At 39.4% G+C, this 12689-nt stretch overlaps 1 protein-coding gene across 1 annotated transcript in view; it reads left to right on the plus strand.

Moving 5' to 3' along the window:
* The window catches only part of DENND1B (DENN domain containing 1B), a 272657-nt gene that overhangs the window by 142279 nt on the left and 117689 nt on the right, over positions 1-12689 (plus strand). Inside the window, exons 6-7 of the mRNA XM_060232357.1 lie at positions 3559-3628; positions 11820-11900. Coding sequence (XP_060088340.1) covers positions 3559-3628; positions 11820-11900 — 151 coding nt within the window. The remainder of the gene's footprint in view (positions 1-3558; positions 3629-11819; positions 11901-12689) is intronic.

Raw genomic sequence — 12689 nt, forward strand, 5'->3', positions numbered from 1 at the left:
AGCCTTCCACAGAAACTTTAATTTAATATGCAGTTGAATATTTAGCTTGAAAAGGACCTCTTGAAAATGTTTAACTCCATTTTTGTGTGTGCACATGAACATACGTGCTAGTGGTCCACACCACTTTTAAAATTTTCCCTTTCCCCTTTTAATGATACATGCTTGAAACATCCAATAGTGATGATCATTTACCTTTGATGTCTCATACTTAAGAATGGTACAATTTTAGGGGATCAGTTTTTGTAGTATTCTCTCACGTACAAAGCCAAGGTATAAATCTCCTTAAGTGACTTTAATAGAAAGCTTGGAAATTCTTTTGATGGGAGGTTCGTTTAGTTAAACTCCTGTCTGTGTTTCTAACTGACCTTATGTATCCTGAGTAACGCAGACAGGCATCATTAAAATGTTCAGCCTCAGATTTGATTAATGAAATTTTATGACTGTAAAATTGTCACCGAGATTTCTAAATGAAATGTTCTAATAAGGTAGACAGGTTTATTTGGGAAGCCTTTGTAGTTCTTCATCTTAGACTGGGCTTGAAGCTTTCTTCCCTCCCCTCTTCCTTTAGGCAAATCCCTCTGAAGCAGAATGTTTCAATTTTACACATTTTGTGTCAATTTTCCAGACAGAAAAGTAGCCCCTAGACATTAGACATTTAGCTACGGAAAGGCGGTTTCCTTAGTTTTATTTGATTACTAGAAGTTAGATTCCTGCTGATAGTTCAGGACTGTTAGTGGTTACCTGACTGTTTGACAGAAAACATTTCCTTTCCTTTATTTAACCTTTGACTTGTGAATATAAAAGCTTTATCAGAACTGGAGTGGAAGAGCAAGCGAGGTGGAAGACTACTTAGTGCAACAAAGCTGAGGAATGGCTTTGAATGAAAGCCCCAGCGCCTGCCTGGTGGCTCCTTGGATTAAAAGAATATGCTAAATACGTTTTTAATTAGCAATGAAATATCGGGTGCTGTTGTTTATATGACAAGTAAGGCCCACATTTTTGGTAGGATCTAATGCATTTTAAAAGCATCACACTTCTACATCCATGATTGATTTTGCAGATGTTGTTTTACGGATTTTGTGCTTTACGTGGCAGGCAGGAAATTTGTCAAAGCAATCTCAGAACCACTGAAATTAGGAGAGACAGCCTGCTTTGTGGTTCAGCATTTATGTGATTATTGCACTCATAAGGGGATTCTCTAACTTTGTACAGTGCCAGCATTCTAATTGGCTTTTTAAAAAAACCCATTGCTATATAACTAAGAGAGCAGTCCTGAGCAGGTCAACTCAGAAGTAAGTCTCATTTTATTTTGTGAGGCCTACTCTTACAGTATTTTTAGAATTGTGGTATGACTCATATTACTGGTATAAATGTGACATGTCAAAAGGAACATGGAGACTGGAAAATAAACCTCCCTTATTCTTTCTAACCATAGATTTCAAGTTCAAGAGAAATAAGGAAGATTGGGAATTCTCCTGATCTCCACTGAAGTTCAATTTCATATATGCAGTTAACATTTCTAGGTTAAGGTGACCCTGTATTCCATGCTCACACATTTGCTGCATTTCTTTACAGTGGTCAGTGATACACTTCAAAATAGTATTTATGGGGCAAGGAAGGAGCAATGGAAAGGCAAAGGTGTTTCTGTTTCTGAAGGGCTGAACTCTCTTATGAATCCATAAGCTGTTAGGAACATTGGAGTGGGTAGGTAGCTTAAACAAGTGTGTGTTACCAGAAAATGGTCTCTGTATAGCTGTTGTACAGTTAACACCATTCTTATGCACAGCTAATTTGCTTGAAATTTCAGCATGGCAGTTTTTGTTACAATATTTTATTTTTCAAATTCAAAGTTGTTGTTCAGTTTGATGTTTTAATTTTAAACAGTTAACCAAATCTAATATATTTGTAGTTTAAACAGTTTGAGGTTAGGGAAAGCTGGCGCTGGAAACTTCCAGCTGTGAAAGGAAAATAGTTCCAGTATTGAAGGAGCTGGACTGTTTAGTTTACACTCTTGTGAAGGTTACTTGATAATCTGTGAAGTTAGTCTCTGTGTCCAGGCTGTGGAGACATCCTGTCCCACTGAGGTGATATGTTTTTAATAAATGAGAAGTATCAAATGTTATTTCAAGGGATGGAAGCATGTGCTACAGCGAGCTTCCTTTTTTAATGTCTTTTTTAAAAAATGTCTTGCTGTTTTCTGTTTTGTTACATGGGGGGGGGGGGAACGATAAGCTTTGACTGAACTTTGACAGTTCAGTACACCATTCTGGGATGGGGGTATGGGGAATCTGTGAATCTAAAATGGTCAACGTTTAAACAATAAAGACCAAATATAGTACAATCTCATCTGTTTTTATTATACGTTACAGAGTAGTACAGTGTTGTAAGGCACTCAAAGTGCTCATCTGCAAACACTGCGTGTGCTATAGAATAATGGTTAGGGAGCTATGTGCCGGGGTATACTAAAGTCCTGAGGATAATACTAACTGCTTTGAAAACTCAGGGTGAGCAAGGTTGATGAGTGCATGGGTAATTCTGTTCTGGAATCCTGGTTGAGCAGGCAGTGGTGAATGCTGAATGTCTGAAGTAGTGTACTTTTCTGCTGTTCTGAGAATTAGGGATGAAGGAGAAAGTATGAGTAAATAAAAAGTGTTAGAGTAAAGCATATATCTGATTGTAATACATAATTAAAAACAACAAAAGCAACAGTGACCAAGGTTTCAGAATGCTGTATAATACTGTTGTGGAATCATTGTCAAGTTGGTCTAACTGGGAAGGTTAAGACAGTTCAGAAAATTGCTTCGGCTATGTCGTGCTGCAGGATCTCAGTGGCAGTTCTTTTTTTTTATTTTTCTGTATTCCTGTCCTTTCAATAGTAGATGCCAGACTATTGAATTTATAAGTGTTAACTTTTTAGTCTTCATCTTCCATGATTAGGCTTATGTAGTAAAGAAATGTTCCCCATCATAATGCATATATCAACCTTTCCCAGTTTATTAGCTTATTTGTAGCTTTTGAGGTGATTTGTAGCTTTTGAAGGGGGAGGGCGATACAATGTTTTAAAATAAGAAGAATTCTTGAGCGCAAGACTTTCTTAACAGGAAAGGGGAAAAGGCTGTTGTTGTTTTTTTTAATCAGGGTCTCATTCTTTAGGGGGAGGAGCCACACAGCTCACTTTTGGACTCTGTCCAGGCAAATCAGTCTGTGACTAAACTCTGTCATGACATGATGGAATTTATAGATATTCATATAAGGCACTGTGATACAGTGGGTCATTCCAATGCTGCTTCTCATTCAGCATTGCTTAGAATGACTTGCCGTAACTCTTCAAAGTGTCAGGAAAAGAGCAATTTTCTAGCATTATTATGTAGGTTCCCCCCCCCCCCCCGCTATGGGTGGTCTAAAATATTTGTGGGAATAGGTGAAGATAATCTTTTCCTTTTGAAATGTTCTTAGTTAAAATTATCATATAAGATGACTCAGAAGTGCAATGCAATGAAGCAATTTCCATTTATTGGTTGTTTTTCTTACACAGCTATTTTTTTCTCCCCATTCCAGCTACTTGCCATGGTTTGAGGTTTACTACAAACTATTAAATACATTGGCAGATTATTTGGCTAAAGAACAGGTAATTTTGTTTCTCTTTACTCTTTAAATATGTTTCTGTTCAGGAAAAAAAATGCCAATAAGCAAATTTTTGCATAGTTCCGAGCACTAATTTCTAAATTTAGTTTGCACCATGCACCTATGTTTAAAATTTTGCAGCAGCATTAAGAAAAAACTGTTTTGAAATCACACAATATCCCAGGATATTGATTATTAACTGTATAGGTACAAAACACGGATTTGAGGTGTGTAGATATATGACTACATGAAGCTGCTTTATGTTGAGTTAATCCATTGGTGTATCAAGGTCAGTCTTGTCTGCTCTGGCTGGAGATTGTTCTCTAAGTCACATGTACAAGTCTTTCACAGCATTCAGCACCTGATCTAGAGATGCTGAGCATCAAACTTGGGACCTTGACTGATTCCTCACAGCAGTTACTCCGCACCCAGGCTTCTGCTTTCCCCAGTTCAAAGCAATCAATTTTCTACCAGTGCTGTGTAGGCAGATTTTTATCTGCGGTTCCCTCCAATTTCCCTCACAGTTTCTTGCTCTCCAAAAAACAAGAGCAAGAAACCATGAGGGAAATTGAGGGGAGCCATGAATCAAAATGCGCCCGCGCAGCAACTGTTGGGGGATTGATTGCTTGAACCAGGGTGAGTAGAAGCCTGGGAGTGGAACAACTGCTTAGTGAGGAATCAGTCCTGCCACATTTGTAGCAGATGTTATGCTACCAAACTGCAGCCCTTTCTGAGCCACAGAGTACATAGAAAATATAATGAATACCAAAATCTTCTTTGCCTTCATGCCAATATTGACATTTACTGTCTGTTCATTTATTCTTGCTTCAAATATATATTTACCTTCCTGCTTCAAATATATATATCTAAAGTTAGGGTTTGTTAAAGGAAAAGGCACCCTACTTAATCTAGCATAGTATTCAGAGCAACATGTTTCAAGAATAGGATAAACTATTTTATGAATTCATTATACTCAAACTCATGCTATAGGTCAGAATTCCAGTTCATAATTTATTCTGATAGTTTTAATGAAATAGAACAGATTACCGTATAGGTAAAATATTACTGTATTTCAGAGCACATTAAATTGCCATATTAACTATATGGCAAACATCACAACCTGTGTTTTTTTGCCAACTTTAGCCTTGCAATAGCACATGCTGTATTAAAATTAATATACCGAGAGGATTCCATGTTACTTCACAATTCACTTAAACATTCTTCTTAATTTGCATTTTTATCTTATCCTTGTTCTCAGGAAGGAGGGGGTCATTTAGTTAACTTCTTGATAAAATTGTATCAGGTCTCCCCTCTTCTAGTCCATTGTACTACTTTGCTCCTTAGTATGTTGCACTCTGAGTTAGAAGCTTCAATGGATTACTGATTTCTTTTCTTCCCTGTGATACTAATGGTTCATTGTGGGAGTTCCATATGATGTCTGTTTAAATTGAAAATCCCATACTACCACTCCCTAAATATTTCAGTCTTAGAAATATCTAGTGATTATGCTCAATGACGTTTGGAAAGATGGCAGTTTCTTATGAACAGTTGGTAACTGCTTACGTGAAAACTAAATAACAGATATGAGCAGAGGGAAAAGGACTTTTCTGAAAACTATTTGACAAATTTGATGGAATTCACAGATAAACTGTAAGAATGATGTAGGATAAATTGTTTCATTGGGCATGTTTAACCTACTGCCCAGAAGAATAGAAATATTGAATATAATAGTTGTAGGTAGTTTTAATATATGAACATATGAAGCTGCCTTATACTGAATCAGACCTTTGGTCCATCAAAGTCAGTATTGTCTTCTCAGACTGGCAGCGGCTCTCCAGGGTCTCAAGCTGAGGTTTTTCACACCTATTTGCCTGGACCCTTTTTTGGAGATGCCAGGGATTGAACCTGGGACCTTCTGCTTCCCAAGCAGATGTTCTATCACTGAGCCACCGTCCCTCCCCTATATATTGTAATAAAGATTAATTTGAGAACAATGATTCTCTGGCTTTTCTTGGTTTTTAAGATATGGAAGAGATGTTACAGAGGGTGGTTTCAGACTACAGATTTGGCCTGACCCACGAATGTCTCCCACTCGATTTAAACAACCACATTCACACAACCACATCTGCCCTCTGAGCCCAGCCAGTTCTCACCCTTTCCCCAGATGCCTCCTATTCGCCTTAAAAAGCTACCTGGATCTTCCCAGTAGCTTCCCCGTGAATCGGCTTCAGGTCGCATAATCCCCTGCTGTCTGAAGACTCCGGCACGACTCATGAGCGAAAGAACTGAGGTGCACTTGTGAGGTGCACTTTCTGAGGTGCACTTTTTCGCTTCCCCGGATTAGCACATGCATGGGGGACTTGTCGAAAAACCTTCCTTTCAGCAGCAGTGGGTACTTGAGCCGTGCTAGCAGTCTGAAGATGCAAGCACAGACTGCTACCGGGATCCTGCCGCGTCAACAGCGGCTGTCTGATCTCTCTAACACTTGCCTGCCTGAGTTGGGGTTTTTTGCCTCAGGATACTGGCGTGACAGTTTCTCAGTCTGAAACCACCCACAGTTAGTAAAGGCCATAGTTGTGCTGCCAGCATCAGAGGGAGAAGAGTAAGCAGAAGTCTTTATCTACTAGTGGCAGAGATGAATGTGGTGTAATAGAGGGTGAGATGTTTATGACCCAACAACTGTTGGCTAAAAGAGCATATTCAAGTTGTACCTTGAGGTGTATATGACACTAATAAGGTATTGCTTTGATAGGTAGGTAGTTTCTCATGATATGGCAGATGAATTAACTTGCATGTTCAGTCAGTAGAGTTATGTTCTCAACTAGTGTTGGAATGTCTTTAGATATGTGTTTGTGGACAGAATTGTAGGGTTGGATCTAGGAGAAGATTTCAGCTAATGAAAGGGGGATAGTGTTTATTCATTGGTCCTCTTTCATTGTGGACTTCTGAATTGCTCCTCATGCTGTTTGTCATGAGTCAGCCAGGGTTCAGCGATAGCAAGGACTTCGCAGGAGAAGAAAAGCTTCATGTAGCCAGCCTTGAGTTAGCAGAAACTGACCAGCTGGAAGATGCAGGCTTGTCAGGATTTACAGCCATCAATACCCTCCAGTCCTGATTCAGCAAGGTGAACCTCAGTTGGCCATCCCCAGTCCATCAGTATCCCTTAGAGCACCCCAGAAAAAGACTGAGAACAGAGCTATAGACAATATGGCGAAAGGCATGCCTCCAGACCTAATGCCAGCTGCTTGCTGATAACAAAGTTGGGTAGTTGCAGGATTGTTTCTAAGTAACTGGTTGCAAGCATGACCCATAGGCATGGGGCTATAAAACCAGCCAAGTGAACCTGTTAGACATAGATACAATGTGTATGATAAACACTAAGCCACCGACTCTGCCTTGTCTGACTTTTGGACCTCTGACCTTGAACTGAACAAACAGAAAATTATCATCAGAACTAGGAATAAGGCCTGTTGTGAAGAAAAATACAACGAGCTCTAGACAGAAGCTCTGGGTGAGTGCCTCCCTTGCTGTCTTCCTACTCACCGAAGTGAAGGCATTCACTCCCTCCCCCACACACAAAGGGAGCTGATCTCTGCCATCTGTAGAGCAGTTGTAATTCTGAATGATCTCCAGACCTCACCTGGAGATTGACAACAGTGGTTCTTCAGGAAGAAATGGCATTGTACCTGTCTGAAGTCCCACCCCTCCTCAAACCCTACTCTCTCCAGACCCCACCCCTTAAATTTTCAGGAATTTCCTAACCTGGAGTTGGCAACCCTGTCTCCTTCCCATTATTTGTCTCTCTGACTTCAGCTTTCCATCGCCTTCCCCCTTGAGGGAAGGGTTTCTTTCTCTCCTCTGTGAATCAGTGTGACAGGTGACACAGACAATGGGAGAGCAGGAAGAGGCAGTAACTGCCAGAACTAAGGTTGGTTGCCTTTTACTGACAGAATCAGCTTTGCTGGCTAGCAACAGCTACTTGGGTGGGAGAGAGGAGTGGACTCAACCAATGGCATGCAAGTATTTTTGTTTGATAGTTTGATGTGCCAAAGGTTGATGCACCACAGCCCCACCCAGTCACAACCAAGCAGTTTGCTCAGTTTTGCCAAGATGAAAGGCAAATTATATATAAAAGACAATCCACATTAGTTTCAGTTTTGCCGAGACAATCCATGAAAATTTTGTATTCAGATAAAGTAATCGCAGTATGTTTTCCTCCAAAGATTGCATTCCAAAATACTTCCATGAAGTGTTCCTCCAAAGATTGCATTCCAAAATACTTCCATGAAGGAATAATATTACTTTACAATTGGCCCTTTAACATGTATTTGTTAAATATACTTGGGAAGGCTTCCATGTAATAAAAACTTTAAAAAATATGTATGTGCACATCATGAAATAGGAGAGGGGAATTCATTTTTTTGTTAAACTGGAAATTAGCACTGAGAAGTCTGATTTTATTGGTAACTTTGTGGAGCATAAGAAAATCTGGCATAAATTCTGACCTGGATTGCCCAGGCAAACCTAATCTTGGAAGCAAAATAGGGTCAACTCCAGAAAGTACTTGGATGGGAGACTGAAATACCAGCAGTCGGGAGGACAGGGGCAGGATTTATTCAGCCACCTCTCTGAATATCCTCCAGGCCCCTAGTAGGGGTCAGTCATCAGAGGTTACCATGACTTCCAGGTGCAAACACGCATACAATATAAAAATACCCCCCCCCCCCCGAATATCTGGCATACTTTCCTTGATTAATATGGGAGAGTTAACAACCATACAGTCATTCAGTGTGCCTCAACTCAATGCTTTAATTCTGACAAAAATATCTACCAAATGTACATTATCACATTTCCAGAGATTGCTCTGGGTTACCCATGATCGTATTAAGTGGGTGTAGGCTAACTAGATTTCACATCAGCACAAAATTCAGTGATTTATGTTAGCATTTTACGTCAGATAATCTGGGATACACAAGTTTCAGCAATTAAAATGGCACCAATCTTCACATACCATTTTATTTGACTTGGACAGCTTCCTAATATACACTTTTAGCATGTATTATATCCACAAGCACATTTATAGGTGGAAGACAAATATTATAAATCAGAATACCCTGTAGGCAAAACCATATGAAGATTTATTTAGTGGGGGGAGGACAACAAGATGTAACTCCAAATGTATTATATATGTAAAATAAATTAATGTTTCCATCACACCTGGCTTCCTTTGAGGTGCCTGCTGAATATCCTCCAGTAGATATGCTTGTATTGTATTCCCATCCTGATCTGTTCTATGGTAGAGTGATTGAGTTACAGGTAATAGGAGCCCTTCCAAAGGAGATGCAGTTCACTGTCCTGTCAGATTTCTGTCTCATGTGATGCTGTTGATGTTGCTGCTATAAGATTTTGTAATGTTGTCCCCTGCTTCCTGCATCCAGCATCATTTTTTTGCATTTTTGATGCCAGACCTTCTTGCTGAACCCAGCTTGATTTTAATTAATTGAAAGCTGTTTAGTTAGTTCTCATCATTTCATTCTCTGTTGTTGGATTGAATGTGACTTTAGGCATAAATAGTGGGCATTTGTTGCTTGATTTTGGAATTGGCTACATATTAGGGTTTGGTGGGTAGTATTGTCTTTTGGATTTGATTTTTTTTTAAAGTTCTGTTACTCATATCAAGCACTTTGGAAAGATGTCCTAATTTTTAATAATTAATAATAGAGCAAAGCTAGTGAAGGGGGAGAATGGAAAGGGGAGAACATTTTGAATAGTGTGAGGCTCCTTCCCAGCCACACTGCAGGGCTAGAGGTACTACTCCTTCATTTGGTTAGGCTAAGAGAGTGTGACTGGTCCAAGGTCACCGTATGAGCTTCCATGGCACATATTGGGATTTGAACCCAGGTCTCCCTGGGACTAGTCTGACACCTCTTAGCTGTTATATCACACTTGCCCTGTCAGTCGTAATGCTGTTGCTAAGGGACAAGCTTTCTATATTCCTGTCATAGTGCACATACCCCAACTTATTTATTTTATAGCTGAATATGTTATTGTTAATATTGAAAAATATTGTGTGTGTGTATGTGTGTATTTATCTCTCCATAATATAATGGGAAAAAATAAAAATCGTAGAATCATAGAATTGGAAGGGACCATTTCAACCCATTGGTTCTGGTCCTACCTTCTGAGGCCACAGAAAACAATTCCACACCATCCTCGATATGACAGCCCTTCAATTACTTAAAGATGGTGATCATATCACCTCTCAGCCACCTCTTCTCCAGGCTAAACATACCCAGCTCCTTCAACCTTTCTTCGTGGAATTTGATCTCCAACCCCTCACCATCTTCGTAGCCCTCTTCTGGACCCGTTCCAGCTTGTCTATATTCTTCTTAAAAATGTGGTGTCCAATACTGAACACAATACTCCAGGTGAGGTCTTATCAGAGCAGAGTAAAGCGATACCATCACTCCACGTGATCTGGACACTATACTTCTGTTGATACAGCCCAAAATTGCATTTGCCTTTTTAGCCACCACATCACACTGTTGACTCATGTTCAGCGTATGGTCCCCTAGATCCTTTTCGCATATACTACTGCTAAGACAAGTCTCCCCCATAACCATGCATTGGATTTTTCCTACCTAAATGCATAACTTTACATTTATCCCTGTTAAAATTCATTTTATTGGTTTTAGCCCAGTTTTCCAGCCTGTCATGGTAATCCTGTATCCTGTTTCTGTCTTCTACTGTATTTGCAACCCCTCCCAATTTAGTAATCGGCAAATTTAATAAGCATTCCCTCTATTCCTTCATCCAAATCATTTATAAAGATGTTGAACAAAACAGGTCCCAGGACAGATCCTTGAGGCACTCCACTTGTCACTCCTCTCCAAGAGGATGAGGAACCATTCACAAGCACTCTTTGGGTGTGATCTGTTAACCAGTTACAGATCCACCTAACACTAACAGGATCCAAACCACATTTTTTTTACCAACTTGTCAACACATTGGTGTCTCTCTCTCTCTCTGCTCAAGAATATAAACATACAAGATGTTTCTGCAATGTAGTTATTGTGCTCAGACAGGTTTGTAGCCCTCTTCCAGCAGAAAAGGCCTTTCCACCAGAAAATCTTCAACCTGGGGAAAGGTTTCACACTTCGCTCAGTGTGGTAGGGTATAAGCCACATTAGATTTTGGGTTGGCATTTATGCACCTTGAACAGTAACTTTTGCAGAATGAAATCTTCCCACCTCCCCTTTTCCACTACAGTCTTTTGTACACCCCAGATGTTGCTCTTATGGAACTGTGAACCCTTTGGAATAGTGCATGCTGGAGAAAGTGTCTGCAGGATAAGGAGAGAATTGACAGAAATTTCAGTTGAACTGAAGTGCTGCTTGCACAAGTGGAACAACAGATAGGATTCAGCCTGTGATGTAATTGTTTTCATGTTTATGATTAAGCTGATATAAAACAGGGTAACTCACCGGCCTCCCAGTGGTTCCTTCAATATATCTTTGCCAAGAATCATCCTATGGAGTTTCTGATTATATTTGGATCTCAACCTCTTACATTATTTCACTTTGCTTGCATCTTTCAATTATTTTGCAGACCAATATACAATGCATTTTATTAGAATTATTTTGCAGACCAATATACAATGCATTTTATTAGAATTACATTATGGTGTTGCATTTTATTATGTGTGGACATCACTGGTTGAGTTTGTGTTTTTGAAATCTGTTTAAAGCTTAATGTATTGGCATACAAGCACAAAAATACTGATTGTGTGTATAAATGCTCAGTTAGGAAAAAATGAAAGAAGCTGACAATTTGTAAGAAACCATACTGTGAAAAGCTAAACTTAGAAAGTGAAATGCGCTATTTATTTTTTCATATATTGTTGTAATTTTATAAAATATGTTGATTTGCGTATTCATCTATGAAGATCTTTTCTAAAACAAAATGGCTGTGATCAAAAGCTTTGATCCACACAGTGATTTCTTTGTATGTGGAGAAAGTGTTCATTTTTTTCAGTAAATGAAGAAACTTTCTGTGACAGCAATAATGTTAAATTTTTTGTGTATGCAAAGTTATGTAGTCATACTAAAGTGATTATTTAAGGAGTTGCTGGATCATGATGAACATGAATAACATTTATCTGCTGGTTGATTAAAAATAAAACTTATTTTGAATAGGAAGAAGACTTGAATGACTTGTTAGAATCCTGGTATAGTCATCCTGTTCCAAAAGCAAATACTCCTATTAGTTTAAGTTTGGTAGGTATTGCATTTCATATATATTTATTGTTTAATAATCACAACATTGATGCTTGACAGTTGCAATGATATTTGAAACAAACTCTCCTTGTTATACTGGCAAGGCTCTCAAAGTGAGAGATGGTTTTACCAAAGAAATTGCAAACTCCTCTTTTATCTCTCCTTAACCCAGAATCTGTTCTTCATTTTAATAGCAGTGCAGTGGGGTGGACATGCAGGTTGATAGTATGTCTGGCTGTGCCGCTGTTGTCATTGATAGTGGTATTTAGGCCAATAGAACAACTGTGTTTTGCTGTTAGTCTAGGTCAGGGGTGGCCAAACTCTTTCACACATATGTGGCTCTTTCATACATATTGTGTGGCTCTTGAAGCCTCTACCACCCCCATCACCTGGCTTGGAAAAGGAATTTGTCTCTTTAAATCACGTCTCCAAACCAAGCCACCAGCAGCTTGAAGAATGTATTTAAAGTTCAAGTTGCTTTCTTTCCACCTCTCCACTCCCTCCCCATCTATTTGCCTCCCTCCCTCCCTCAAACTCTGACATTCAGAGTTTGTGGATCTCTACCATCTGACATTTATTCTATGTGGCTCTCACGTTAAGCAAGCTTGGCCTCCCCTGGTCTAGGTACTAGGCACTGATGCAAGCCACCCAAAATGCATTTTGATTTCCTAACTCCATATTGAAGGACCTTTATGAACATAAGCACCTGCTTTATCCTGCATCAGGTCATTAGTCCATCTGGCCCTCCACTGTCTACTCTGATGGGCAGTGGATCTCTATGATTGCATG

The sequence above is a fragment of the Heteronotia binoei genome, chromosome 2 (genome assembly GCF_032191835.1).
Source record: "Heteronotia binoei isolate CCM8104 ecotype False Entrance Well chromosome 2, APGP_CSIRO_Hbin_v1, whole genome shotgun sequence".
Lineage (NCBI taxonomy): Eukaryota > Metazoa > Chordata > Lepidosauria > Squamata > Gekkonidae > Heteronotia > Heteronotia binoei.